Source organism: Xenopus laevis, chromosome 3L, assembly GCF_017654675.1.
Source record: "Xenopus laevis strain J_2021 chromosome 3L, Xenopus_laevis_v10.1, whole genome shotgun sequence".
In the NCBI taxonomy this organism is placed as follows: Eukaryota; Metazoa; Chordata; class Amphibia; order Anura; family Pipidae; genus Xenopus; species Xenopus laevis.
Window position 1 is genome coordinate 4,758,044 of NC_054375.1, and position 24,483 is coordinate 4,782,526.

At 44.6% G+C, this 24,483-nt stretch overlaps 1 protein-coding gene and 4 non-coding genes across 5 annotated transcripts; all 5 read left to right on the top strand.

The window, feature by feature from the left end:
• Positions 1-226: 226 nt before the first annotated feature.
• On the top strand, positions 227-24,474 carry LOC108704362. Its single transcript, XM_041585879.1, has 5 exons — positions 227-605; positions 19,016-19,210; positions 21,399-21,555; positions 22,102-22,251; positions 22,483-24,474. Exons 1-5 carry the CDS (start codon positions 473-475, stop codon positions 22,592-22,594), a joined length of 747 nt encoding a protein of 248 aa, XP_041441813.1. The 5' UTR covers positions 227-472; the 3' UTR covers positions 22,595-24,474.
• LOC121401759 lies at positions 3,714-3,933 on the top strand. The gene has a single exon (XR_005966488.1). It is a non-coding gene; the product is annotated as a small nucleolar RNA U3 (small nucleolar RNA).
• On the top strand, positions 6,484-6,703 carry LOC121401756. Its single transcript, XR_005966486.1, has one exon. It is a non-coding gene; the product is annotated as a small nucleolar RNA U3 (small nucleolar RNA).
• Positions 14,020-14,239, top strand: LOC121401749. The gene has a single exon (XR_005966479.1). It is a non-coding gene; the product is annotated as a small nucleolar RNA U3 (small nucleolar RNA).
• On the top strand, positions 17,878-18,097 carry LOC121401753. The gene has a single exon (XR_005966483.1). It is a non-coding gene; the product is annotated as a small nucleolar RNA U3 (small nucleolar RNA).
• Positions 24,475-24,483: the final 9 nt, after the last annotated feature.

The window sequence follows — 24,483 nt, forward strand, 5'->3', positions numbered from 1 at the left end:
ATATAATGAATAGGGAGAGTAAGTAAGTGAGAGTAAAGTGATATAATGAATAGGGAGAGTGAGTAAGTAAGTGAGCGTAAAGTGATATAATGAATAGGGAGAGTAAGTAAGTGAGCGTAAAGTGATACAATGAATAGGGAGAGTAAGTAAGTGAGAGTAAAGTGATATAATGAATAGGGAGAGTAAGTAAGTGAGAGTAAAGTGATATAATGAATAGGGAGAGAAAGTAAGTGAGAGTAAAGTGATATAATGAATAGGGAGAGAAAGTAAGTGAGAGTAAAGTGATATAGTGAGTAAGAAGAGTAATTACTAGAAGGGATGAGTGCCGTCGGTATTTGAGAGCATTAGGAATCAGTGTTGGCAGCGCCAGTAAGAGCAGGTTGGAGGGGGCAGTAGATGATGTGATTGTAGTTGGATTTAGGAGGGTGAGGAAGGGTCACTGATCCCTGTGGATGTTCCTTCTCACTGGAATATGACACATCAGGCTTCTCAGATTTGGGGCTGTTTGTTCTTACATTTATTGACCCTTGTTCCTGTGTTTCTGGGGGACCCCACAGACTCCCCGTCCCCCATGGATTCACCAACACAGAGCAGCCAAGCTCCAGGTAAGAGAAATCTCAATGTGTCACTGACCTTCCATAGCAACGGAGCTCAGACATTGCTGGACTACAACTCCCAGCATATTATCAGCTGGTCTACAACTCCCAGCATATTATCAGCGTCAGATGGGAAGTGCAGCCCCTGATACAATTTCCCGGGACTTCAAACAAATTCTTTACTTTATTTACCTCAATTTGCTGATGTTGAAACCCCCGGCCCATCAGATGGGACCCCCCCCTTTCCTATATCCTGTACTTGTATTGTGTGACTAATCCAATTGCTTCAGTGTATGAGTATGAGCTGAACTGCAGGGAACTGTCACCAGGGGATGAGCAGCAGGGAAGCAGAATCTTCATCTTCATTTACTTACAATATAATTTACACCTTAGTACTGTCACCTTTTTCTGACACTCACACTAATTTCAGTGCAAAAGGACAAATAATCCCCCCCACTAATAATAGTGTCATAATAACTTGCCCTACTGCCTCCTTTATATGGGTGCCCCCCCAGCCAGTGACTTCTAATATCCTTATCATTTACAGTAGGGGGTACATTATCCCTTATAATGCATGAGTGATACTCAGAGTTCCCTGTATAACTCAGCCTGAAGCCTTGTGTCTTTTTATTGTCACAGAACAACCCCTCGGTGAATTCTAACATCCTTATAATTTACAGTAGGGGGTACATTATCCCTTAAAATACATGAGTGATACTCAGAGTTCCCTGTATAACTCAGCCTACAGCCTTGTGCCTTTATATGGTCACAGAACAACCCCTCAGTGACTTCTAATATCCTTATCATTTACAGTAGGGGGTACATTATCCCTTATAATACATGAGTGATACTCAGAGTTCCCTGTATAACTCAGCCTGCAGCCTTGTGCCTTTATATGGTCACATAACCCCTCGGTGACTTCTAATATCCTTATCATTTACAGTAGGGGGTACATTATCCCTTTTAATACATGAGTGATACTCATAGTTCCCTGTATAACTCAGCCTGAAGCCTTGTGTCTTTTTATTGTCACAGAACAACCCCTCAGTGACTTCTAATATCCTTATCATTTACAGTAGGGGGTACATTATCCCTTAAAATACATGAGTGATACTCAGAGTTCCCTGTATAACTCAGCCTACAGCCTTGTGCCTTTATATGGTCACAGAACAACCCCTCAGTGACTTCTAATATCCTTATCATTTACAGTAGGGGGTACATTATCCCTTATAATACATGAGTGATACTCAGAGTTCCCTGTATAACTCAGCCTGCAGCCTTGTGCCTTTATATGGTCACATAACCCCTCGGTGACTTCTAATATCCTTATCATTTACAGTAGGGGGTACATTATCCCTTTTAATACATGAGTGATACTCATAGTTCCCTGTATAACTCAGCCTGAAGCCTTGTGTCTTTTTATTGTCACAGAACAACCCCTCAGTGACTTCTAATATCCTTATCATTTACAGTAGGGGGTACATTATCCCTTATAATACATGAGTGATACTCAGAGTTCCCTGTATAACTCAGCCTGCAGCCTTGTGCCTTTATATGGTCACAGAACCCCTCAGTGAATTCTAATATCCTTATCATTTACAGTAGGGGGTACATTATCCCTTATAATACATGAGTGATACTCAGAGTTCCCTGTATAACTCAGCCTGCAGCCTTGTGCCTTTATATGGTCACAGAACAACCCCTACGTTACTTCTAATATCCTTATCATTTACAGTAGGGGGTTCATTATCCCTTATAATACATGAGTGATACTCAGAGTTCCCTGTATAACTCAGCCTGCAGCCTTGTGCCTTTATATGGTCACAGAACAACCCCTCAGTGACTTCTAATATCCTTATCATTTACAGTAGGGGGTACATTATCCCTTATAATACATGAGTGATACTCAGAGTTCCCTGTATAACTCAGCCTGCAGCCTTGTGCCTTTATATGGTCACAGAACAACCCCTCAGTGACTTCTAATATCCTTATCATTTACAGTAGGGGGTACATTAACCCTTATAATACATGAGTGATACTCAGAGTTCCCTGTATAACTCAGCCTGCAGCCTTCTGCCTTTATATGGTCACAGAACAACCCCTCAGTGACTTCTAATATCCTTATCATTTACAGTAGGGGGTACATTATCCCTTATAATACATGAGTGATACTTAGAGTTCCCTGTATAACTCAGCCTGCAGCCTTGTGCCTTTATATGGTCACAGAACAACCCCTCAGTGCAGCGCCGATTCAGACCTAAGCGCCGCCTGAGGCGGCTCCTGCAATGCCGCCCCCCCTCGCTGACTTACTTGTCGGGAGGGGAGGCAGGAACACTAATGCGGAGAGCGCAATTGCGCTCTCTCGCATTAGTAAAGCCGAATTTCCGGTTTAAAAACCGGAAATTCGTCTCTTAAAGGTGCAGGAGCGGCTTTTTGCCGCCCCTGGAAACCGCTTCGGCGTTGCCGCCTGAGGCGAGCGTCTCAGCTCGCCTCATTGGCGGCGCGCCCCTGCCTCAGTGACTTCTAATATCCTTATCATTTACAGTAGGGGGTACATTATCCCTTATAATACATGAGTGATACTCAGAGTTCCCTGTATAACTCAGCCTGCAGCCTTGTGTCTTTTTATGGTCACAGAACAACCCCTCAGTGACTTCTAATATCCTTATCATTTACAGTAGGGGGTACAGTATCTGATTAATTTTATTCCTATTACTGGAACTTGTGTGCAGAATTCAGTCTAGTCCAAACAATCCGGCAAAAAAGGAGAATTCCCTGGTATAAGGAAGCCGTATAACTAGCAGTGATCTCCCCGCGCAGCACATGGTTCTCATCTCATCTCACAAGCTGTACATTGATTGGAAGAAAGGTGGGCGGGTCAGGTGGGTGTGACACATGCAAATGAGCAGCTGGGAGAAACTAAACACTACAATTCTGGACTAATCATTGTGTTTCTGTAGCTTTACATGTTGTACTAAGTTAGTAATGTTGTTGTAGAGCAATAAATGTGGGGGTGCAGTCTCTAATGGGGGGCTGACTGTAACTATGGATTTATGTCGCCTCGAGAGGAAAGAGGGTCCGTCCCTGGGTGGTGGGCGCTTGTTACAATGTATCAATAAGACTATACTTTCAGGGATCATTTCTATAGGTTGTACCTGGTGAAATGTGCTCGAAAGTGTCTGAACTCACAAACCACGAGGAAGAGCGTCAGTGTTCTCTCCTGAGCGTGAAGTGAGCTCACAGTGCTGCTTCATTGTGGCTGCTGTTTGCTATTGATGAACATTCTGCTCCCCTTTATTATTGGGGAGATGGAGGGAGAGAGCACAGGCTGAGTGGTTTTCTTATTGTTGGTGAAAAAGAAGAACTAAAGGATAAATATACCTATAAAATAAGTCAATGTAAAATTGATGAGGGGGCTATTCTAAGCATTTTGGCTATTTACATTAATTAGTTATTTTGATTTAATTCCAAGATATTAAGGGATACATGTGCTGTAAATATGAATGAGTTTTGTTACAACAGCGCCACCTGCTGGTCAGTTTCCCACCAGTCTGACCAGCAAGTAGTCAAGGAAGTTGTCAGGAGAAAGAAAGAGGCTGATGTTCTTCTGCTTAGGAAAGATGTGAGAAAGGTTTCTTATTTATTAGAATATTACTGGCATGTGTGGGGTTAATGTGCTCATAATTCATTTCTGCAGTGATGTTACTGACGTGTGGGGTTAATGTGCTCATAATTCATTTCTGCAGTGATTTTACGGGCATGTGTGGGGTTAATGTGCTCATAATCCATTGCTGCACTGATATGGGCATGTGTGGGGTTAATGTGCTCATAATTCATAGCTGCAGTGATATTATGGGCATGTGTGGGGTTAATGTGCTCATAATTCATTTCTGCAGTGATGTTACTGGCATGTGTGGGGTTAATGTGCTCATAATTCATTTCTGCAGTGATGTTACTGGCATGTGTGGGGTTAATGTGCTCATAATCCTTTGCTGCAGTGATGTTACTGGCATGTGTGGGGTTAATGTGCTCATAATCCTTTGCTGCAGTGATGTTACTGGCATGTGTGGAGTTAATGTGCTCATAATTCATTTCTGCAGTGATGTTACTGGCATGCGTGGAGTTAATGTGCTCATAATTCACTACAGTCCTTTTATGGGCATTTTCCGTTTCTGTAGTGATCTTACTGGTATGTCTATTTAATCACAGATAAAGGGTGTGGCATTTTCTGGGGTCCCAAGCCTCACTTTCTCCTCACCTTGCAACAACCCTGCTGATCTTTGTACATAGCATGGGGGGGGAAATCTGTCAGGGGTGGTGTTGGCGGTCGCAGGAAAGGTTCAATAATGTGTTTTGGGGGGCTCCTGAGGTAAGTTTCTCTGGTAGGCCCCAGGTACCCCAAACCAACACTGATAGTTGCTATTATAATAGTAGTGAAAGCTGCCATACTGCAATCTTTAAAGGAGAAGGAAACCCCCTGGGTGCAAAAACCCTCCCCCCTCCCCTGTGTTGCTACCCTCCCCGTCCCTCTGGGCAAATGCCCCTAACTTGTTACTTACCCCTCTGCGCAGGTCCAGTCCACGGAGTAGGAGCATTTCGCCGGTACGGATCTACTGCACATGCGCCAAAAGTCACAAAGTGAAATCGGAAAACTTTGTGACATTCGGCGCATGCGCAGTAGATCCGTACCGGCGAAATGCTCCTACTGCGCCGTTCAAAGCAGGAAGAAGATTGCGTGGAAGAAGATGGCGTCTGTGAACTCCGTGGACTGGACCTGCGCAGAAGGGTAAGTAACAAGTTAGGGGCATTTGCCCAGCGGGACAGGTAGGCCAGGGGGGAGGAGGGAGGGGAAGCAACACAGGGGTGGGGGGAGGGTTTTTGTGCCCAGGGGGTTTCCTTCTCCTTTAACATTCATTAAATCTAATGCTGTTTTTTTTAAAATTAAAACCCCAAGAAAATAGTGATATCTGGGTCGACCCAAAGCTCAAAGTTGGGCGGGTTGAACAAAGTTTGTGGGCTGCGGGTGGGTGCAGCAATCTCCTAGTACCCCAATTCTGACTGCCGCACCCCCTTCTGTGTGACATCACAAGGGGGCGGGGGTATAGAGAAATAGGAGCTCATGGTGGATTAGGATTGGGTGTGGGTTCTCGGGGGCTTCAAAATCCACCCAGTGCAAAAAAGGTGCAAAACAAGCAAAGAGTGTGAGGTGTAATCAGGTGATCATTAAGGGCCTATCAGCTTCTGTCACCTGCCCAAGAGACCTGCATAGCAAGAATCTTTGGACCCACCTTCAGCACAAGGCTAGGGTGACCACTATTCTCCCAAGCTTTTCCAAAACTCTCTGCATGTAAGGCTAGTGGGCGTCCCTTTGCCCAGATCCTCCAGCCACAAGGAACATAAGGGAGGGGAAGTCTTTAGACCCCTGAAAGGGACCCAATAAAAGGGGCTTTACCCTCTGAACATGTTCCTGTGTCTCCAAAGGGTCCCATGTGGGTGCTTCCCCAATAGTTACACCACTGGTCACATGTCAGACAAGAGCCACAAGGCTTTAGGTCACATGTCCCAAACAGCCAATCCCCTGCTGAGAGCCTGACCAAATTCAGAAGTGACTGCGACAGATGTTTCCTCCTGATTGATTGGTGGGTGGGTCAGGTGGGTGTGACACATGCAAATGAGCAGCCGGGAGAAACTGAACACTACAATTCTGCACTAATCATTGTGTTTCTGTAGCTTTACATGTTGTACTAAGTGAGTAATGTTGTTGTAGAGCAATAAATGTGGGGGTGCAGTCTCTAATGGGGGGCTGACTGTAACTATGGATTTATGTCGCCTCGAGAGGAAAGAGGGTCCGTCCCTGGGTGGTGGGAGCTTGTTACAATGTATCAGTAAGACTATACTTTCAGGGATCATTTCTATAGGTTGTACCTGGTGAAATGTGCTTGAAAGTGTCTGAACTCACAAACCACGAGGAAGAGCGTCAGTGTTCTCTCCTGAGCGTGAAGTGAGCTCACAGTGCTGCTTCATTGTGGCTGCTGTTTGCTAGTGATGAATGTTCTGCTCCCCTTTATTATTGGGGAGATGGAGGGAGAGAACACAGGCTGAGTGGTTTTCTTACTGTTGGTGAAAAAATAGAATTAAACTGAATGTAAAAGTGGGGCTACAGCTTTATAATAATTTAACTGTTTTTATGAGATAAACTGTTTCTTTTGCTGGAAATGTAATAATTACATAATATAGTAAGTAAGGTTGAAAAAAGACACATGTCCATCGAGTTCAACCTTTTTTAACACTATTTAATTACAACTAAATAAAAAACAATGTTGTGGCAGGACCTGAACCGCCCACCATGCCCAAGCCCCGCCCCTTTCATGACATCACACTTTTACATGTTTTGAGCCGCAGGGCTCCCGAGTGCAGTACCTGCTGTAGCCTCCGAATACCTGTCAGAAGCCAATTAACCTGCCTGTATGTGTTGGAGTGGGTTGGAATCCCGGGATTCCAGGCGAAACCCAGAGCCGTTCCTGCCATGAGAGCACCTCAGGCGGCAGTGAACGGCCAGTTACAAGGGGCGGCAAAAAGTCGCCTCCTGTAACTTTAAGAGCTGAATTTCCGGCTTTTAAACCAGAAATTGGCTCTGCTAGTGCAGAATGCGCTCGTCGCACAATTATTATTAACATGTATTTATATATCACCAACATATTGCGGTGCAGCACCTTATAAACGCGGAGCGGGAGAGGGGGACGGCATCGGCCCACGGATCACCCCTGGGGAAACCCACACATACATAGGAAGAACATACATGTGCTGCTCCCCGCTGACAACTCGGCTCTTCCATTCTCTCTCCCATTCTCTCTCCCATTTTCTCTTCTATTCTCTCTCGCATTCTCTCTCGCATTCTCTCCCCCATTTTCTCCCACATTCTCTCTCTCTTTCTCTCTTCCATTCTCCCTCCCATTTTCTCTTCTATTCTCTCTCGCATTCTCTCTCGCATTCTCTCCCCCATTTTCTCCCACATTCTCTCTCTCTTTCTCTCTTCCATTCTTTCTCCCATTTTCTCTTCAATTCTCTCTTCCATTCTCTCTCCCATTCTCTCTTCCATCCTCTCTCCCATTCTCTCTTCCATTGTCTCTCCCATTGTCTTTCCCATTCACTCTTCCATTTTCTCTTCCATTCTCTCTCCCAATTTCTCTCCCATTCTCTCTCCCTTTCTCTCTCCCTTTCTCTCTTCTATTCTCTCTTCTATTCTCTCTTCCATTCCCTCTTCCATTCCCTCTTCCATTCTCACTCCATTTCTCTATCCCATTCTCTTTCCATTCTCTGTCCAATTCTCTCTTACATGCTCTCTCCCATTCTCTCTTTAATTCTGTGGTTAATGTGTTTATTAGTTATTTGATGTAGTGATCTTACTTGCATTTATGGGGTTAATGTGTTTATTAGTCATTTTCTGCAGTGATCTTACTTGCATGTATGGGGTTAATGTGTTTATTAGTCATTTTCTGCAGTGATCTTACTTGCATGTATGGGGTTAATGTGTTTATTAAGCTGGCCATAGAGGCAAAGATCCAATCATACAAATCCTCGATTCGTACAATTTTCGGAACGTGTATGGAGTGTCCCGACATCTGTCAAACCGTGCCAATTGGTCGTTCAGTGGATCGGACAGGTTAGAAGATTCCTGTCGGCTGCTGATAATATCTCTGCGTGTATTGCCGAAATGACGATCTTCAGTGGCAGACTGCGGGCAGAAGTGGAGAGCTGTACTTGAAGTGCAGTGAATGAAGCGAGGGCTGGATTAGGTGCAAGTCTCTAGGGGGTGCCACACTTGCATCCCCGTGGGGTCCCCCATCTCTCTTCGTCCCCTATTGTTCCCCCTGACCCTACCTGCAACCCCGTGTGGAAGTTAGAAAAAAAAGGTGGCGAATACCAGGACTGCGCTTGTGCTCATTTTATAGAAGGGACGGTGGCGGACTCCCCCCTGGGAGATCATCCATCCAACCCCCCTCACTAGGCCTCCGGAAGAAGACGCGTCCGGGTATGCGGAGAATGTCCCCCCGGTGCCAGTCAGATGAGAAGCCGTCAGCAGACAGATGGAGCGGCCGGTAATCTGTCATCTTCTAATATCGGCTGATCTGTTCTTTTTTAACTGAAGGTTAGTGGCAGGTCGGGAGATGGGGCGTCCGATCGTTAGATCATTCAAACAATTGGATCTCGTTCAATGATTCCAACGATTGGTTCTTTGTGTCTATGGCATAGGCGGAGGGTGATTTTTCACTTTCACTTTTAAATGAACATTTAGTACCATGCAGACATTAATATTCTAAGATTATTTGCAATTAGTCTTCATTTTTTATTTTGTGTGGTTTTTTTTTTATAGTTATTTAGAGTTTTGCTCAAAAGCTCCCCAATTTGGTATTTCAGCAGCAATCGGGTTGTTAAAGTCTTATTTGCAGCAACCAGGCAGTGGCTTAAACAAGAGATGGAAATATGAGTAGAAGAGGGTCTAAATAGAAATAAAAAGTAACAATCGCACCAGGGCCCACCGGTCTGCAGCTTCAGGGCCCCCCCAAACCATCCCCTGGGCCCCCCCAGCCACAAAACACCCTCTGTACCCCCATCCCAGCCACAAACCAGGGTAAGCCCCAGCTCTTTTGGGCCCCATCGGCCCAGACCCGCTCCCTGCACTGCCGTTTACCACCATGCGCGCGTACTGTTTTCTACACACCGTGACCAGGGCCGCCATCAGGGGGGACCGGGCCCGGGGCTAAAGGGGGGCCCGACTGTGCTGAAGACCAGAAGCCGCGCCGAAAATTGTATGTGGAGGAGAAGGGCAAAGTTAGGGATTATCTGCAAGTTCCACGATCAGTAAACTCAATTTCAAGCTGTGATACAATGCACAACTGAAGTTTTCATCAGCAGTATGAAATTGGCAGACGATCCCTAACTCTGCACTCTCGCCCTGCCCCAGTGCTTTTCAGCCAATGACAGCGTCTCCCTTCCTTATGTCCCGCCCCTGTAAGCACACAGTTCCTCTTTGGGCTCTTTTCTCTATGGCACAGAGAGAGTTGAGTGGCAGCATCCTGGAGCTTGCAGAGAAACAGAGTTTGCCCAGTGCTGGTATCAGTAGAAACCTGGATCCTGTTATATACAGTGGGGCTCATTTATCATCACTGGGCAAATTTGCCCATGGGCAGTTACCTATAGCAACCAATCAGTGATTAGCTTTTTAAAGCCAGCTGCAAGTAAAACAATCAATGCAGCAATTTGATTGGTTGCCATGGGTTACTGCCCATGGGCTAATTTGCCCAGTCTTGATAAATGATCCCCATGTGCAATGCCCACTTATACAATGATTTTTTTTGGGGGGGGGGTCCCTGGCACTGATAGCTTTTTTTAACTTATGGGGGGGCCCTGACCACCAATGTTTTTTTAGAAAAACATTTACGGGGCCCCTGGTGCCAATAGTTTTTTTTTTCAACTTTTAGGGGGGACCCTGACCACCGATGCTTTTTTAAAAAACATTTATGGGGCCTCTGGTGCCAATAGTTTTTTTTTAACTTATAGGGGGGGGCTGACCACCAATTTTTTTTAGAAAAACATTTACGGGGCCCCTGGTGCCAATAGTTTTTTTTTTTTAACTTATGGGGGGGTCCTGACCACCAATGCTTTTTTTTATAAAACATTTATGGGGCCCATGGTGCCAATAGTTTTTTTTTTCAACTTTTAGGGGGGACCCTGACCACCGATGCTTTTTTAAAAAACATTTATGGGGCCCCTGGTGCCAATAGTTTTTTTTTCAACTTTTAGGGAGGACCCTCACCACCGATGCTTTTTTAAAAAACATTTATGGGGCCCCTGGTGCCAATAGTTTTTTTTTAACTTATAGGGGGGGGGGCTGACCACCAATGCTTTTTTTTATAAAACATTTATGGGGCCCCTGGTGCCAATAGTTTTTTTTTTCAACTTTTAGGGGGGACCCTGACCACCGATGCTTTTTTAAAAAACATTTATGGGGCCCCTGGTGCCAATAGTTTTTTTTTAACTTATAGGGGGGGGGGCTGACCACCAATGTTTTTTTAGAAAAACATTTACGGGGCCCCTGGTGCCAATAGTTTTTTTTTAACTTATAGGGGGGGGGGGCTGACCACCAATGCTTTTTTTAAAAACATTTATAGGGCCCATGGTGCCAATAGTTTTTTTTTTAACTTATAGGGGGGGCCCTGACCACCGATGCTTTTTTAAAAAACATTTATGGGGCCCCTGGTGCAAATTTTTTTTTTTAACTTATAGGGGGGGGCCTGACCACCAATGCTTTTTTAAAAAACATTTATGGGGCCCCTGGTGCCAGTAGTTTTTTTTTTAATTTATGGGGGGACCCTGACCACCAATGGCTTTTTTTTTGTGAGTGGGGGGTTTACCATTTTAAGCGGTTGTGTCTTTGTGGACATTTTACTGTGGTGTGGGCGGGATCTGCGGTGGGCCTGGGGGGTGGGCGGGGACGGGGGGCCCAGTACATTTTGCTGTACGGGGCCCCGTGATTTCTGATGGTGGCCCTGACCATGACCCAGGTCATGGAGGTAAGCGGCTGTGTAGGGAGCGGGTCTGGGCTGACGGGGCCCAAAAGAGCTGGGGCTTACAGGGTTTTTCCAGGTGTCCCGCCAGCCCATTCCGACCCTGAATCTGAACCTCACAGAACAATAATTTTTAGATGCCGGGGTCAGTGACATCAAAATATTAAGGGGGTAAAAACATTCAAAACTGTGCATTGTTCAATTGTGAAAGGGGTTAATTTAGGATTGGGGCATGGGCGACTGAGATTACTAGGAGTATTTCAGCTAATGAAGCAGTTTGATTTAAGTTGCCCGGCAACAAATCTCCTCTTCTTTGGGCAACTAATCTCCCCAAACTGCCTCCCCTGCCTTCCCGCCGGCTAGAATGTACATCACTCGGAGCGCTTCATCTTACGAAATCGCCCAAAGTTTCCTCGTGAGGCAACTTCGGAAAACGAAGGCAGGGGAAGGCAGTTTGGGGAGATTAGTTGCCCAAAAAAGAGGATATTTGTTGCCGGGCAACTAATCTCCCCAAATCTGAGCGTGTCTCTGTCCTAAAATAGGATTCCTGGCAGATGTTCTTATATTAGACCCTGTTTTAACAGAAGTCATCATGGTTTTTTAAAATGACTTATTTTCCCTCCATTAAACGCCATAGAAGCCAGTTCAGGGTTGAGAAAGATTTATCAGTGACAACACAAGTGGATTTATAATGACACTCACATACCTCCCAACATTTTGGAAGTAAAAAGAGGGACAAATTTTTTTTTCCCGCACGTAGCGCAGCAATTTTTTTTGACCACACCCCTTTCTGTGGCCACACCCCCTAATTACCATGTTCGTTTTACAAAATTTGGCAGGTTATGAAAGTTTGAAAATATTTCTCCTTATCTAAACTGTGTTTTTGTGTCTCAAAATTGTTACAACGTATCTTATTTGCACCTGTTGGCTGTTCTGGGCTCTCTGCTAAAAGCCAATTAAGTGAGAAACTTTGTTTCTTTTTCTGGCTGTTCAGTGCAGAGAAAAGAGGGACTTTCCAGTACAAATGAGGGACTGTCCCTCCGAAAAAGGGACAGTTGGGAGCAGGGCAGCCGACAGGGGGGAGAGTTGTAGGGGGCCCCCGAGGTTAAGGGGGGCCCGGCCACGCCACACCTACTTGATTAGCCGGGCCCCCATCTTTCTGAGAGCTGCTGACTTCGGGAAGGCATGGACTTAAAGGGGCCCTGGCCACCAATTTTCTTATATTGTGGGGGGGGGGGGCCTGGCCAACAATTTTTTTCTCATGTGGGGTCCTAGCCACCAATATTTTTTAATGGGGGGGCCCTGACCACAAATGTTTTTTATGGGGGGCCCTGACCACCAATATCTTTTTATTTTTTATTAACATGTGGGAACCCTAGCCACCAATATTTTTTTGGTTTTTTTTTACTGTGTGGTGGGGAGGGCGGACCTGTAGGTGGGGCTTGCAGGTGGACGTAGCCCAGGGGGCCCAGGAAATGTTGTCGTTTGGGGCCCTGCGATTTCTGATGGCGGTCCTGGTTGGGAGGTATGCACTCATTTTAGGGCTGCTCATCTACTTTCTGCATCTGCCTTCTCTTCTGTCGCTCCTTCAGTTCCTAAAGTGTCCACAGGCCCGCCCTCTTCTGTGTGCTGATTGGTCTATTTTACAGTCAGTTATGAGAGGTGTGCTCTGATTGGAAAAGCTTCAAGGGGAAAGCCCCAATCGGAGTGTAGCTGATTTTCTACAGCATCAGAGTTTGCAGAGACACAGGGCAGGAGTTTTCCCCATTCAGTAAGGGAGATTTTTTTTTCTCTTTTCTTTGAGGTGTCAGGCAGGTGAAAAATCCGCCCATGGTCTATGGGCAGCTTAAGTCATTTTCTGCAGTGACCTTACTTGCATGTCTGGGGTCATAATCAATTTCTGTAGTGATCTTGCATGGTTAGGGTAAAAATGTTCATTGACCATTTCTGCAGTGACCTTGCTGGCATGACTAGGTTTAATGTGCTCATAATCTGCTGCAGTGATGTTACTGGCGTGTGTGGGGTTAATGTGCTCATAATTCATTGCGGGCCTTTCAGCGTCTGTCACGTGCCCAGGAGACCTGCATAGCAAGAATCTTTGGACCCACCTTCAGCACAAGGGTCAGGCCCGGACTGATAATCTGTGGGTCCTGGCAAATGCCAGAGGGGCTGCTATAAGGTGCCATAGAAAGTCATTATTCCTCTGTGTACCTGCAATGTCAGGGCCTATTTTAATTCTCAGTCCAGACCTGGCTAGGGTGGCCACTATGTCCTCTACCCCCTCTAGGGGCAAACCTTTCCCACAATCCTCTGCATGTAAGGCTAGTGGGGTCCCTTTGCACCGATCCTCCAGCTACAAGGAACGTAAGGGAGGGGAAGTCTTTAGACCCCTGAAAGGGACCCAATAAAAGGGGCTTCACCCTCTGAACATGTTCCTGTGTCTTTGATGGGTCCCATGTGGGTGCTCCCCCAATAGCTACACCACTGGTCACATGTCAAACAAGAGCCACAAGGTTTTAGGTCACATGTCCCAAACAGCCAATCCCCTGCCGAGAGCCTGACCAAATCCAGAAGTGACTGCGACAGATGTTTCCTCCTGATTGATTGGTGGGCGGGTCAGGTGGGTGTGACACATGCAAATGAGCAGCTGGGGGAAACTGAACACTACAATTCTGCACTAATCATTGTGTTTCTGTAGCTTTACATGTTGTACTAAGTGAGTAATGTTGTTGTAGAGCAATAAATGTGGGGGTGCAGTCTCTAATGGGGGGCTGAGTGTAACTATGGATTTATGTCGCCTCGAGAGGAAAGAGGGTCCGTCCCTGGGTGGTGGGCGCTTGTTACAATGTATCAGTAAGACTATACTTTCAGGGATCATTTCTATAGGTTGTACCTGGTGAAATGTGCTCGAAAGTGTCTGAACTCACAAACCACGAGGAAGAGCGTCAGTGTTCTCTCCTGAGCGTGAAGTGAGCTCACAGTGCTGCTTCATTGTGGCTGCTGTTTGCTATTGATGAACGTTCTGCTCCCCTTTATTATGGGGGAGATGGAGGGAGAGAACACAGGCTGAGTGGTTTTCTTACTATTGGTGAAAAAATAGAATTAAACTGAATGTAAAAGTGGGGCTGAAGATTTTCAATAAAGTAACAGTTGTTTTTATAAGGTAAATCGTTTCTTTACTGAGAACATGATATTAAAAAAGAAACTAAAAAAGTGGTGAGGTCCCCAAAATCCAGAGGTTGTCTTGTTTTACTAATATATATTGTAGCACAGGGTCGGCTTTCTCTGTAGTTACACATATGGGAAGATCATACATGTGCAGGTCCCCGCTGACAGCTCGGCTCTATCATTCTCTCTTCTGTTCTCTCACCCCTTCACTCCTTCCTTCTCTTTACCATTCTCTCTCCCATTCTCTCCCCCATTCTCTCTTCCATTCTCTCTCCCATTTTCTCTTTCATTTTCTCTCCCATTCTCTCTTTCATTCTCTCTTCCATTCTCTCTCAAATTCTCTCTTTCATTTTCTCTCCCATTCTCTCTTTCATTCTCTCTTCCATTCTCTCTCCCATTCTCTCTTCCATTCTCTTTTTCATTTTCTCTCCCATTCTCTCTTTCATTCTCTCTTTCATTCTCTCTTCCATTCTCTCTAAAATTCTCTCTTTCATTTTCTCTCCCATTCTCTCTTTCATTCTCTCTTCCATTCTCTCTCAAATTCTCTCTTTCATTTTCTCTCCCATTCTCTCTTTCATTCTCTCTCAAATTCTCTCTTTCATTTTCTCTCCCATTCTCTCTTCCATTCTCTTTCCCATTCTCTCTTTTATTTTCTCTCCCATTCTCTCTTTCATTTTCTCTCCCATTCTCTCTTTCATTTTCTCTCTCAAATGCTCTCTTTCATTTTCTCTCCCATTCTCTCTTTCATTCTCTCTTCAATTCTCTTTCCCATTCTCTCTTTCATTTTCTCTCCCATTCTCTCTTTCATTCTCCCTTTCATTCTCTTTCCCATCCTCTCCCCCATTCTCTCTTTCATTCTCTCTTCCATTCTCTCTCCCATTCTCTCTTCCATTCTCTCTCCCATTCTCTCTTCCATTCTCTCTCAAATTCTCTCTTTCATTTTCTCTCCCATTCTCTCTTTCATTCTCTCTTCCATTCTCTTTTTCATTCTCTCTTCCATTCTCTCTCCCATTCTCTCTTTCATTTTCTTTCCCATGCTCTCTTTCATTCTCTCTCCCATTCTCTCTTTCATTCTCCCTTTCATTCTCTTTCCCATCCTCTCCCCCATTCTCTCTTCCATTCTCTCTCCCATTCTCTCTCCCATTCTCTCTCCCATTCTTTCTCCCATTCTTTCTCCCATTCTCTCTCCCATTCTCTCTCCCATTCTCTCTTCCATTCTCTCTCAAATTCTCTCTTTCGTTTTCTCTCCCATTCTCTCTTTCATTCTCTTTCCCATTCTCTCTTTCATTCTCTTTTCCATTCTCTTTTTCATTCTCTCTTCCATTCTCTCTCCCATTTTCTCTTTCATTTTCTTTCCCATTCTCTCTTTTATTCTCTCTCCCATTCTCTCTTTCATTCTCCCTTTCATTCTCTTTCCCATCCTCTCCCCCATTCTCTCTTCCATTCTCTCTTCCATTCTCTCTCAAATTCTCTCTTTCATTTTCTCTCCCATTCTCTCTTTCATTCTCTCTCCCATTCTCTCTTTCATTCTCTTTCTCATTCTCTCTTTCATTCTCTCTCCCATTCTCTCTTCCATTTTCTCTCCCATTCTCTCTTTCATTCTCTCTCCCATTCTCTTTCCCATTCTCTCTTTCATTTTTTCTCCCATTCTCTCTTTCATTCTCTCTCCCATTCTCTCTTTCATTCTCTCTTTCATTCTCTCTCCCATTCTCTTTCCCATTCTCTCTTTCATTCTCTCTCCCATTCTCTTTTTCATTTTCTCTCCCATTCTCTCTTTCATTCTCTCTCGCATTCTCTCTTCCATTCTCTTTTCCATTCTCTTTCCCATGATCTCTTTCATTCTCTTTCCCATTCTCTTCCCATTCTCTCTCCCCTTCTCTCTCCCATTCTCTCTTTCATTTTCTCTTTCATTCTCTCTTCCGTTCTCTCTCCCATTCTCTCTTTCCTTTTCTCTTCCATTCTCTCTTTCTACCATCTGGACAATCTAATCACCTCCCTACTTGGCCCCCAATAAATGCCGCTGTCAGCAATGTCTCAAATTAAAAAATCCTCAGTGGAACACAAGACCATCTTTCATTTTTACAATGGATCTAGTTAACTGCTCACCTGCCTTCCTCCCTTATTCTGGTCTCTGCCTTCTTGCTGGACCCCCTGGGTCCCAAACATTGCAGACTGCCAGAATAACTTTTTCTCTGGAAAAAGATGAATAAAGTTAAAGATAATGTTTATGGGCTTGGAAACACTGAAAGAAAAAAAGATGTAGCATACTACTTGAGCAAAAGTGGGAGAGGCAATGCTTTCAATCTTCCATTATCTGCAGTGATCATATTGTCATGTGTGGGGTTAATATGTTTATTAGTCATTTTCTGCAGTGACCTTACTTGCATGTCTGGGGTCATAATCTATTTCTGTAGTGATCTTGCATGTTTAGGGTAAATATGTTCATTGACCGTTTCTGCAGTGACCTTGCTGGCATGACTAGGTTTAATGTCCTCATAATTTACTGAAGTGATATTATGGGCATGTGTGGGGTTAATGTGCTCATAATTCATTGCTGCAGTGATGTTACTGGCATGTGTGGGGTTAATGTGCTCATAATCCTTTCTGCAGTGATGTTACTGGCATGTGGGGGGTTAATGTGCTCATAATTCATTGCTGCAGTGATGTTACTGGCATATGTGGGGTTAATGTGCTGATAATCCATTGCTGCAGTGATGTTATCGACATATGTCCAGTTAATGTGCTCATAATTCACTTCATTAATTTTTTTGGCATGTCTGAGGGTTAATATTCTCATTGTCCTTTTCTGTAGTGATGTTACTGGTATGTCTATTTAATCACGGATAAAGGATGTGGCAAAAGGCCTAAAAGGAATTTCACTGTGTAAACTCAGTGAATTTTTTGGGTGTGAGGTGCAATCAGGTGATCATTAAGGGCCTATCAGCTTCTGTCACGTGCCCAGGAGACCTGCATAGCAAGAATCTTTGGACCCACCTTCAGCACAAGGCTAGGGTGGCCACTATGTCCTCTACCCCCCCCCAGGAGAAAACGCTTCCCACAATCCTCTGCATGTAAGGCTAGTGGGGTCCCTTTGCCCCGATCCTCAAGCCACAAGGAACATAAGGGAGGGGAAGTCTTTAGACCCCTGAAAGGGACCCAATAAAAGGGGCTTCACCCTCTGAACATGTTCCTGTGTCTCCAACGGGTCCCATGTGGGTGCTCCCCCAATAGCTACACCACTGGTCACATGTCAAATAAGAGCCGTGACTGCGACAGATGTTTCCTCCTGATTAATTGGTGGGCGGGTCAGGTGGGTGTGACACATGCAAATGAGCAGCCGAGAGAAGCTAAACACTACAATTCTGCACTAATCGTTGTGTTTCTGTAGCTTTACATGTTGTACTAAGTTAGTAATGTTGTTGTAGAGCAATAAATGTGGGGGTGCAGTCTCTAATGGGGGGCTGAGTGTAACTATGGATTTATGTCGCCTCGAGAGTAAAGAGGGTCCGTCCCTGGGTGGTGGGCGCTTGTTACAATGTATCAGTAAGACTATACTTTCAGGGATCATTTCTATAGGTTGTACCTGGTGAAATGTGCTCGAAAGTGTCTGAACTCACAAACCACGAGGAAGAGCGTCAGTGTTCTCTCCTGAGCGTGAAGTGAGCTCACAGTGCTGCTTCATTGTGGCTGCTGTTTGCTATTGATGAACGTTCTACTCCCCTTTATTATTGGGGAGATGGAGGGAGAGATCACAGGCTGAGTGGTTTTCTTATACAAAAGTAGAAAAGCAGAATAAACAAATATCTTCACTTATGAATCTCTGTGGATTCCGAAAGAATAACCAATAAAACAACAGGATTCTTTTTACTCTCCCACAATCCAAAGATGTAGAGGGAAGTTAATTGGATCCTGAATGAACTGCTCATTGAAGATGAGAGTGATGGGAATATTAAAGGGACCTTAGATTGCAAGCTCACTGGGGCAAGGCTGGATGGGAATGTGATAGGGTCAATAGACTGTAAGCTCACTGGGGCAGAGAGTGATGGGTATGTGATGGGACCTTAGATTGTAAACTCACTGGGGAAAGGAGTGATGGCAAAATGATAGGGACCTTCGATTGTAAGCTCACTGGGGCAAGGCCGGATTGGAATGTGATAGGGGCCTTAGATTGTAAGATTAATGGGGCAGGGACTGATGGGAATGCGATAGGGACCTTAGATTGTAAACTCACTGGGGCAAGGACTGATGGGAATGTGAATGGATCTTAGATTTTAAGCTCACTGTGGCAAGGACTGAGAGGAATGTGATAGGGACCTTAGATTGTAAGCTCACTGGGGCAAGGACTGAGAGGAATATGATAGGGACCTTAGATTGTAAGCTCACTGAGGCAAGGACTGAGAGGAATATGATAGGGACCTTAGATTGTAAGCTCACTGGGGCAAGGACTGAGAGGAATATGATAGGGACCTTAGATTGTAAGCTCACTGTGGCCAGGACTGAGAGGAATGTGATAGGGACCTTAGATTGTAAGCTCACTGTGGCCAGGACTGAGAGGAATGTGATAGGGACCTTAGATTGTAAAATCATTTGTCAGCGACTGATGGGAATAATGTTTCATGAAAAGATAAATAAATCATCATTGTTCCAAACATAACCAGTGTCTCCTGTTCATTTCTAATGTAGGTCCAGCTCTCTGCCCTTCTGTCCTGTCACCCCTAGATGGCTCCTTTCATGTGGCTGAGGGGACAGGGCGCTCGGTGGGTTCCCTGGTTCTGTTCCGGTGTCAGCAAGGATTTCAGCTGATTGGCAGTGGCAAGGTCAGATGCCTTCTCAGAGAAGAAACCCCCCAATGGAGTGAACCCCAACCCCAATGTGAGGGTAAGGAGATAAGGATGGGGTACAGTATGAGGGTATAGCTTATTGTGTGCCCAGAACATTCCTTCTCTGTATATTTGTATTTATACATATGGGAGGAGGAGGTGCCATATTGATTCCCTTAGACAGTACAGTATGAGGGTATAGCTTATTGTGTGCCCAGAACATTCCTTCTCTGTATATTTGTATTTATACATATGGGAGGAGGAGGTGCCATATTGATTCCCTTAGACAGTACAGTATGAGGGTATAGCTTATTGTGTGCCCAGAACATTCCTTCTCTGTATATTTGTATTTATACATATGGGAGGAGGAGGTGCCATATTGATTCCCTTAGACAGTACAGTATGAGGGTATAGCTTATTGTGTGCCCAGAACATTCCTTCTCTGTATATTTTGTATTTATACATATGGGAGGAGGAGGTGCCATATTGATTCCCTTAGACAGTACAGTATGAGGGTATAGCTTATTGTGTGCCCAGAACATTCCTTCTCTGTATATTTGTATTTATACATATGGGAGGAGGAGGTTGCCATATTGATTCCCTTAGACAGTACTGTATGAGGGTATAGCTTATTGTGTGCCCAGAACATTCCTTCTCTGTATATTTGTATTTATACATATGGGAGGAGGTGCCATATTGATTCCCATAGACAGTACAGTATGAGGGTATAGCTTATTGTGTGCCCAGAACATTCCTTCTCTGTATATTTGTATTTATACATATGGGAGGAGGTGCCATATTGATTCCCATAGGACAGTACAGTATGAGGGTATAGCGTATTGTGTGCCCAGAACATTCCTTCTCTGTATATTTGTATTTATACATATGGGAGGAGGTGCCATATTGATTCCCTTAGACAGTACAGTATGAGGGTATAGCTTATTGTGTGCCCAGAACATTCCTTCTCTGTATATTTGTATTTATACATATGGGAGGAGGTGCCATATTGATTCCCTTAGACAGTACAGTATGAGGGTATAGCTTATTGTGTGCCCAGAACATTCCTTCTCTGTATATTTGTATTTATACATATGGAGGAGGGAGGTGCCATATTGATTCCCTTAGACAGTACAATAAGGGGGAATAGCTTATTGTGTGCCCAGAACATTCCTTCTCTGTATATTTGTATTTATACATATGGGAGGAGGTGCCATATTGATTCCCATAGACAGGACAGTATGAGGGTATAGCTTATTGTGTGCCCAGAACATTCCTTCTCTGTATATTTGTATTTATACATATGGGAGGAGGGAGGTGCCATATTGATTCCCTTAGACAGTACAGTATGAGGGTATAGCGTATTGTGTGCCCAGAACATTCCTTCTCTGTATATTTGTATTTATACATATGGAGGAGGTGCCATATTGATTCCCTTAGACAGTACAGTATGAGGGTATAGCTTATTGTGTGCCCAGAACATTCCTTCTCTGTATATTTGTATTTATACATATGGGAGGAGGGAGGTGCCATATTGATTCCCTTAGACAGTACAATAAGGGGGAATAGCTTATTGTGTGCCCAGAACATTCCTTCTCTGTATATTTGTATTTATACATATGGGAGGAGGTGCCATATTGATTCCCATAGACAGTACAGTATGAGGGTATAGCTTATTGTGTGCCCAGAACATTCCTTCTCTGTATATTTGTATTTATACATATGGGAGGAGGTGCCATATTGATTCCCATAGACAGGACAGTATGAGGGTATAGCTTATTGTGTGCCCAGAACATTCCTTCTCTGTATATTTGTATTTATACATATGGGAGGAGGAGGTGCCATATTGATTCCCTTAGACAGTACAGTATGAGGGTATAGCTTATTGTGTGCCCAGAACATTCCTTCTCTGTATATTTGTATTTATACATATGGGAGGAGGGAGGTGCCATATTGATTCCCTTAGACAGTACAATAAGGGGGAATAGCTTATTGTGTGCCCAGAACATTCCTTCTCTGTATATTTGTATTTATACATATGGGAGGAGGTGCCATATTGATTCCCTTAGACAGTACAGTATGAGGGTATAGCTTATTGTGTGCCCAGAACATTCCTTCTCTGTATATTTGTATTTATACATATGGGAGGAGGGAGGTGCCATATTGATTCCCTTAGACAGTACAATAAGGGGGAATAGCTTATTGTGTGCTACGAGACCCTCAGATCATCTTGTCCCTCTCTCCCCTAGCGATCCCCCAGGATTATCACAGAGGTTTCCGCCTGGCAGTCATCGTGTCGCTGGTCAGCTGTCTCATCATCCTCACCATGTGTGTGTTCTTCATGCTTTGCTGTGTAAAACAGGCACAACTCCGGCTGCAGGAGGAGGAGGAAGAGACCGAGTCCAGGTGGGGGCGCTGCACTTGCACTTTTCTCCCCATAAGGAGTCGGATTCACCCATAACAACACCATCAGTTCTGTAGGTTTAGCAGCAGGGCCCTCTGCTGGACACTGTATGGTACTACATCTCATGCTCTGATTGCAACTATAGTCTATGAAGATTCTCATTCATCCAGGTCATGATGTACAGTATGTAGTGGAATTAACTCAAACGCAACTGGACCTTTAGAGTTTTTTTCCCCTTTCCAACATTAAACTGAAGAAGCCACTTGGCTTCAAGGGAAAAAAAACTCTAAATCTTCCAGCCGCAAACACACAAACCTGGGGTGGGGTTCAGCCCACAAGCATTAAATAAATCAATAGGTAAACACTATAAAAAGCAAATTGCTTTTAGAGGGAGCTGAGCAACCAAAAACTCTTGAAGCTAAAGGGCATTCTCTCTTCCAGACAGGGTTATGGGATGGTGGGACCATGGGGTAGACTGTTACCCTTGCCCCACAATTAATTTGATTTCCATTTGGATTCAATGACCATTTTTTTGTTTTTTGCCTCAGGGTTTGTCGACAAAGAGACGAGGCACCGGATTTCCCTGGAGCGGACGAGGGTGAAAGGGGAAGCAGTAGCCCAGAGCGGCCATTGCAAGGCTTACTTAGCTCCGCCTGCCTCAGGGGAGGAGCTCGATTCGAGAACAGGGAATATTTGGGGTATGATCTCAATTCCCTTTCATTAGGACAGCCAACACTTAAGGTTTCATTGGAGTCTATATATAACGCTTTCCCATCTCAGCAGCACCCACCAAATTATAGTTCCTCTTAAATGGGTTGGCTTTGGTGAAACACACCCAACCCCAGAGATGTTCATTTTTCTCTCCCTATAATGGTAAATTTCCCTTGAAAAAAAAACATATTTTGGCTAAAACTCCTCTTACCCTGCAGGTGCCACAAAAACCTTCACCAGCTCATTGCAGAAGACAGTTGGTCCCAGTGGAAGAAGCAGGACCTCTCTATTGGCGGTCATGTAACGAGGGGATGTCCAACACTGACCTGACCATAGATCTAGAGTCTCCAGAGAGATTAACCCATGTTTACATGTTAGTGTATAAAGAAATCGGCAATAAAGCCATGGTCCCCCCTCAATTAGCTTTTTGTTGTTGTTGTGTATTCTCTTCGAGATTGAATTAAGGAGGCCAGGTAGCTCCAAACTGGAGAAAATGAAAAGCCCCAGAGTCTGCATGTCCTTGGATTGTAAGCTCTTGTGAACAGGTCTTGTTTATGTCAAGCCCTGGAGGTAGTTAGGCTTGGAAAGTGGGAAAAGCCCAGTTTCTCATCAGTGAGATTGTTCCTCAGTCAAGACCTTTAGTTTTCCAATAAACACCTCTTCTGGTACAGACTGAACACATTCCCACCCTCTACTCCGTCCTATAGCAGAGGTTGTAAATGCTGAGTTCCAGACCAGGGCCCACTAGGGACTTCCCCAGTATCCCAGCTGACCAGTCCAACTCTACTCTACTGTAGGGACCAGATCTACACAATTTATCTATATTATTCTCCCCAAAGGTTTTAGGGGTGTCATAAAATTTTGTTCTGAGGTCTGAATAACCCACTGCTCTGAGCTGTTGATGTGTCTCAATGGGTGCCATTCCATACCTGATCACCCACCTGTTAACTCTGAAGCTCTGCTGGACACACCTTGTTGCTCCCAGGTCATTCCTCATCATGGCACTTGGAGAACTACAAATGTACCCAGTGCTGAATGTCTTATGGCCTGGCCCTTTGGTTGGTAGATTTTGGATGTTGCTTAGAAGTCAACAGAAGTAGGGATGACAGGGCGTTTTGGAGGAGCAGGTTGTAAGGGAAAGTTCTCAGAAGACATTGAGTAGGCCTCATTGAATGGAGGATCTTGACACCTCTTGGTATGAAGAGGGGAACTGAGCAGGGGTTGGCTTTAAAAACAGAAACCATTTGAGTAGGGATGGACCTGAGAAAACCAATGGCTTTTTTGGGGGTCTGGGGATGGAAGAAGTGGGACAGAGCTGGGGCTCAGGGTTTGAGTTAGAGGAGCTGAGCTTTAGGACAAGGAACAGCCACTGAGGTCCTGGTAAGTAGGAAAAGAAGCAGGTGCTCACCTCTAGAGAAAGGTCCCTCCATATGGGAGGGACATATAGCAAGTCACCCCTCACATTCTAGTCCCCAAGAACATCAAGATTAAAAACATCCACTAGGAGCAAAATAACAAAAAGTTCATCCGAGCTTTGACCAGGCCGCCCAGAACAATATGAAAACACAGAAGTCAGTATTGTTACTGCTACAAGTACAGGAGGCCGGCGGATTTCCCTGCTTTCTGTGAGGAGGGAGGGGTACTAGTTACTTATGGCAACCAATCAGCATGCAGCATTTACAACTTACTTGATTGAGGTGCAGCAGCCAAGCCAACGCCTTGCCCTTTATTACATACTGGGGTTCGAGTCCTATTAACCGTATCCAATCCCTGTGGGGTTCATTTGCATAAACACTCATTTACATATCCCAGCAGAGACCTTCTGGGAGGAGGTGGCGTACAGAATATTTGGAGAACGGGGAAGTTCACCAGTTAATATGGTGTAAGGACAATGGATAGCATGAGAATTAGGGATGCAGCATATCCATACTTTTTTGGATTGGCCCAAATTCCAACTTCTCAATTCAGAACCCAAACTTTAGAACTTTTTTTTTTTTAGAAGACTTCTACAATTGTGACCCCACTAAAGGCCAACATCACCATCTGCACCATCTCAGTACCTGTCTTAAAAAAAAAACACCTTGGTCCCTCTTCTCTGCCAGTTGAACAATGGAACATGTTCTAGACCTGACATCAACTCCACGATGGGCGATCACAAAGAAGAGGGGGACCTCCCTTCATCTCAATTGGAGGTCTCTGCACTAGAAGAGCTGAATTTC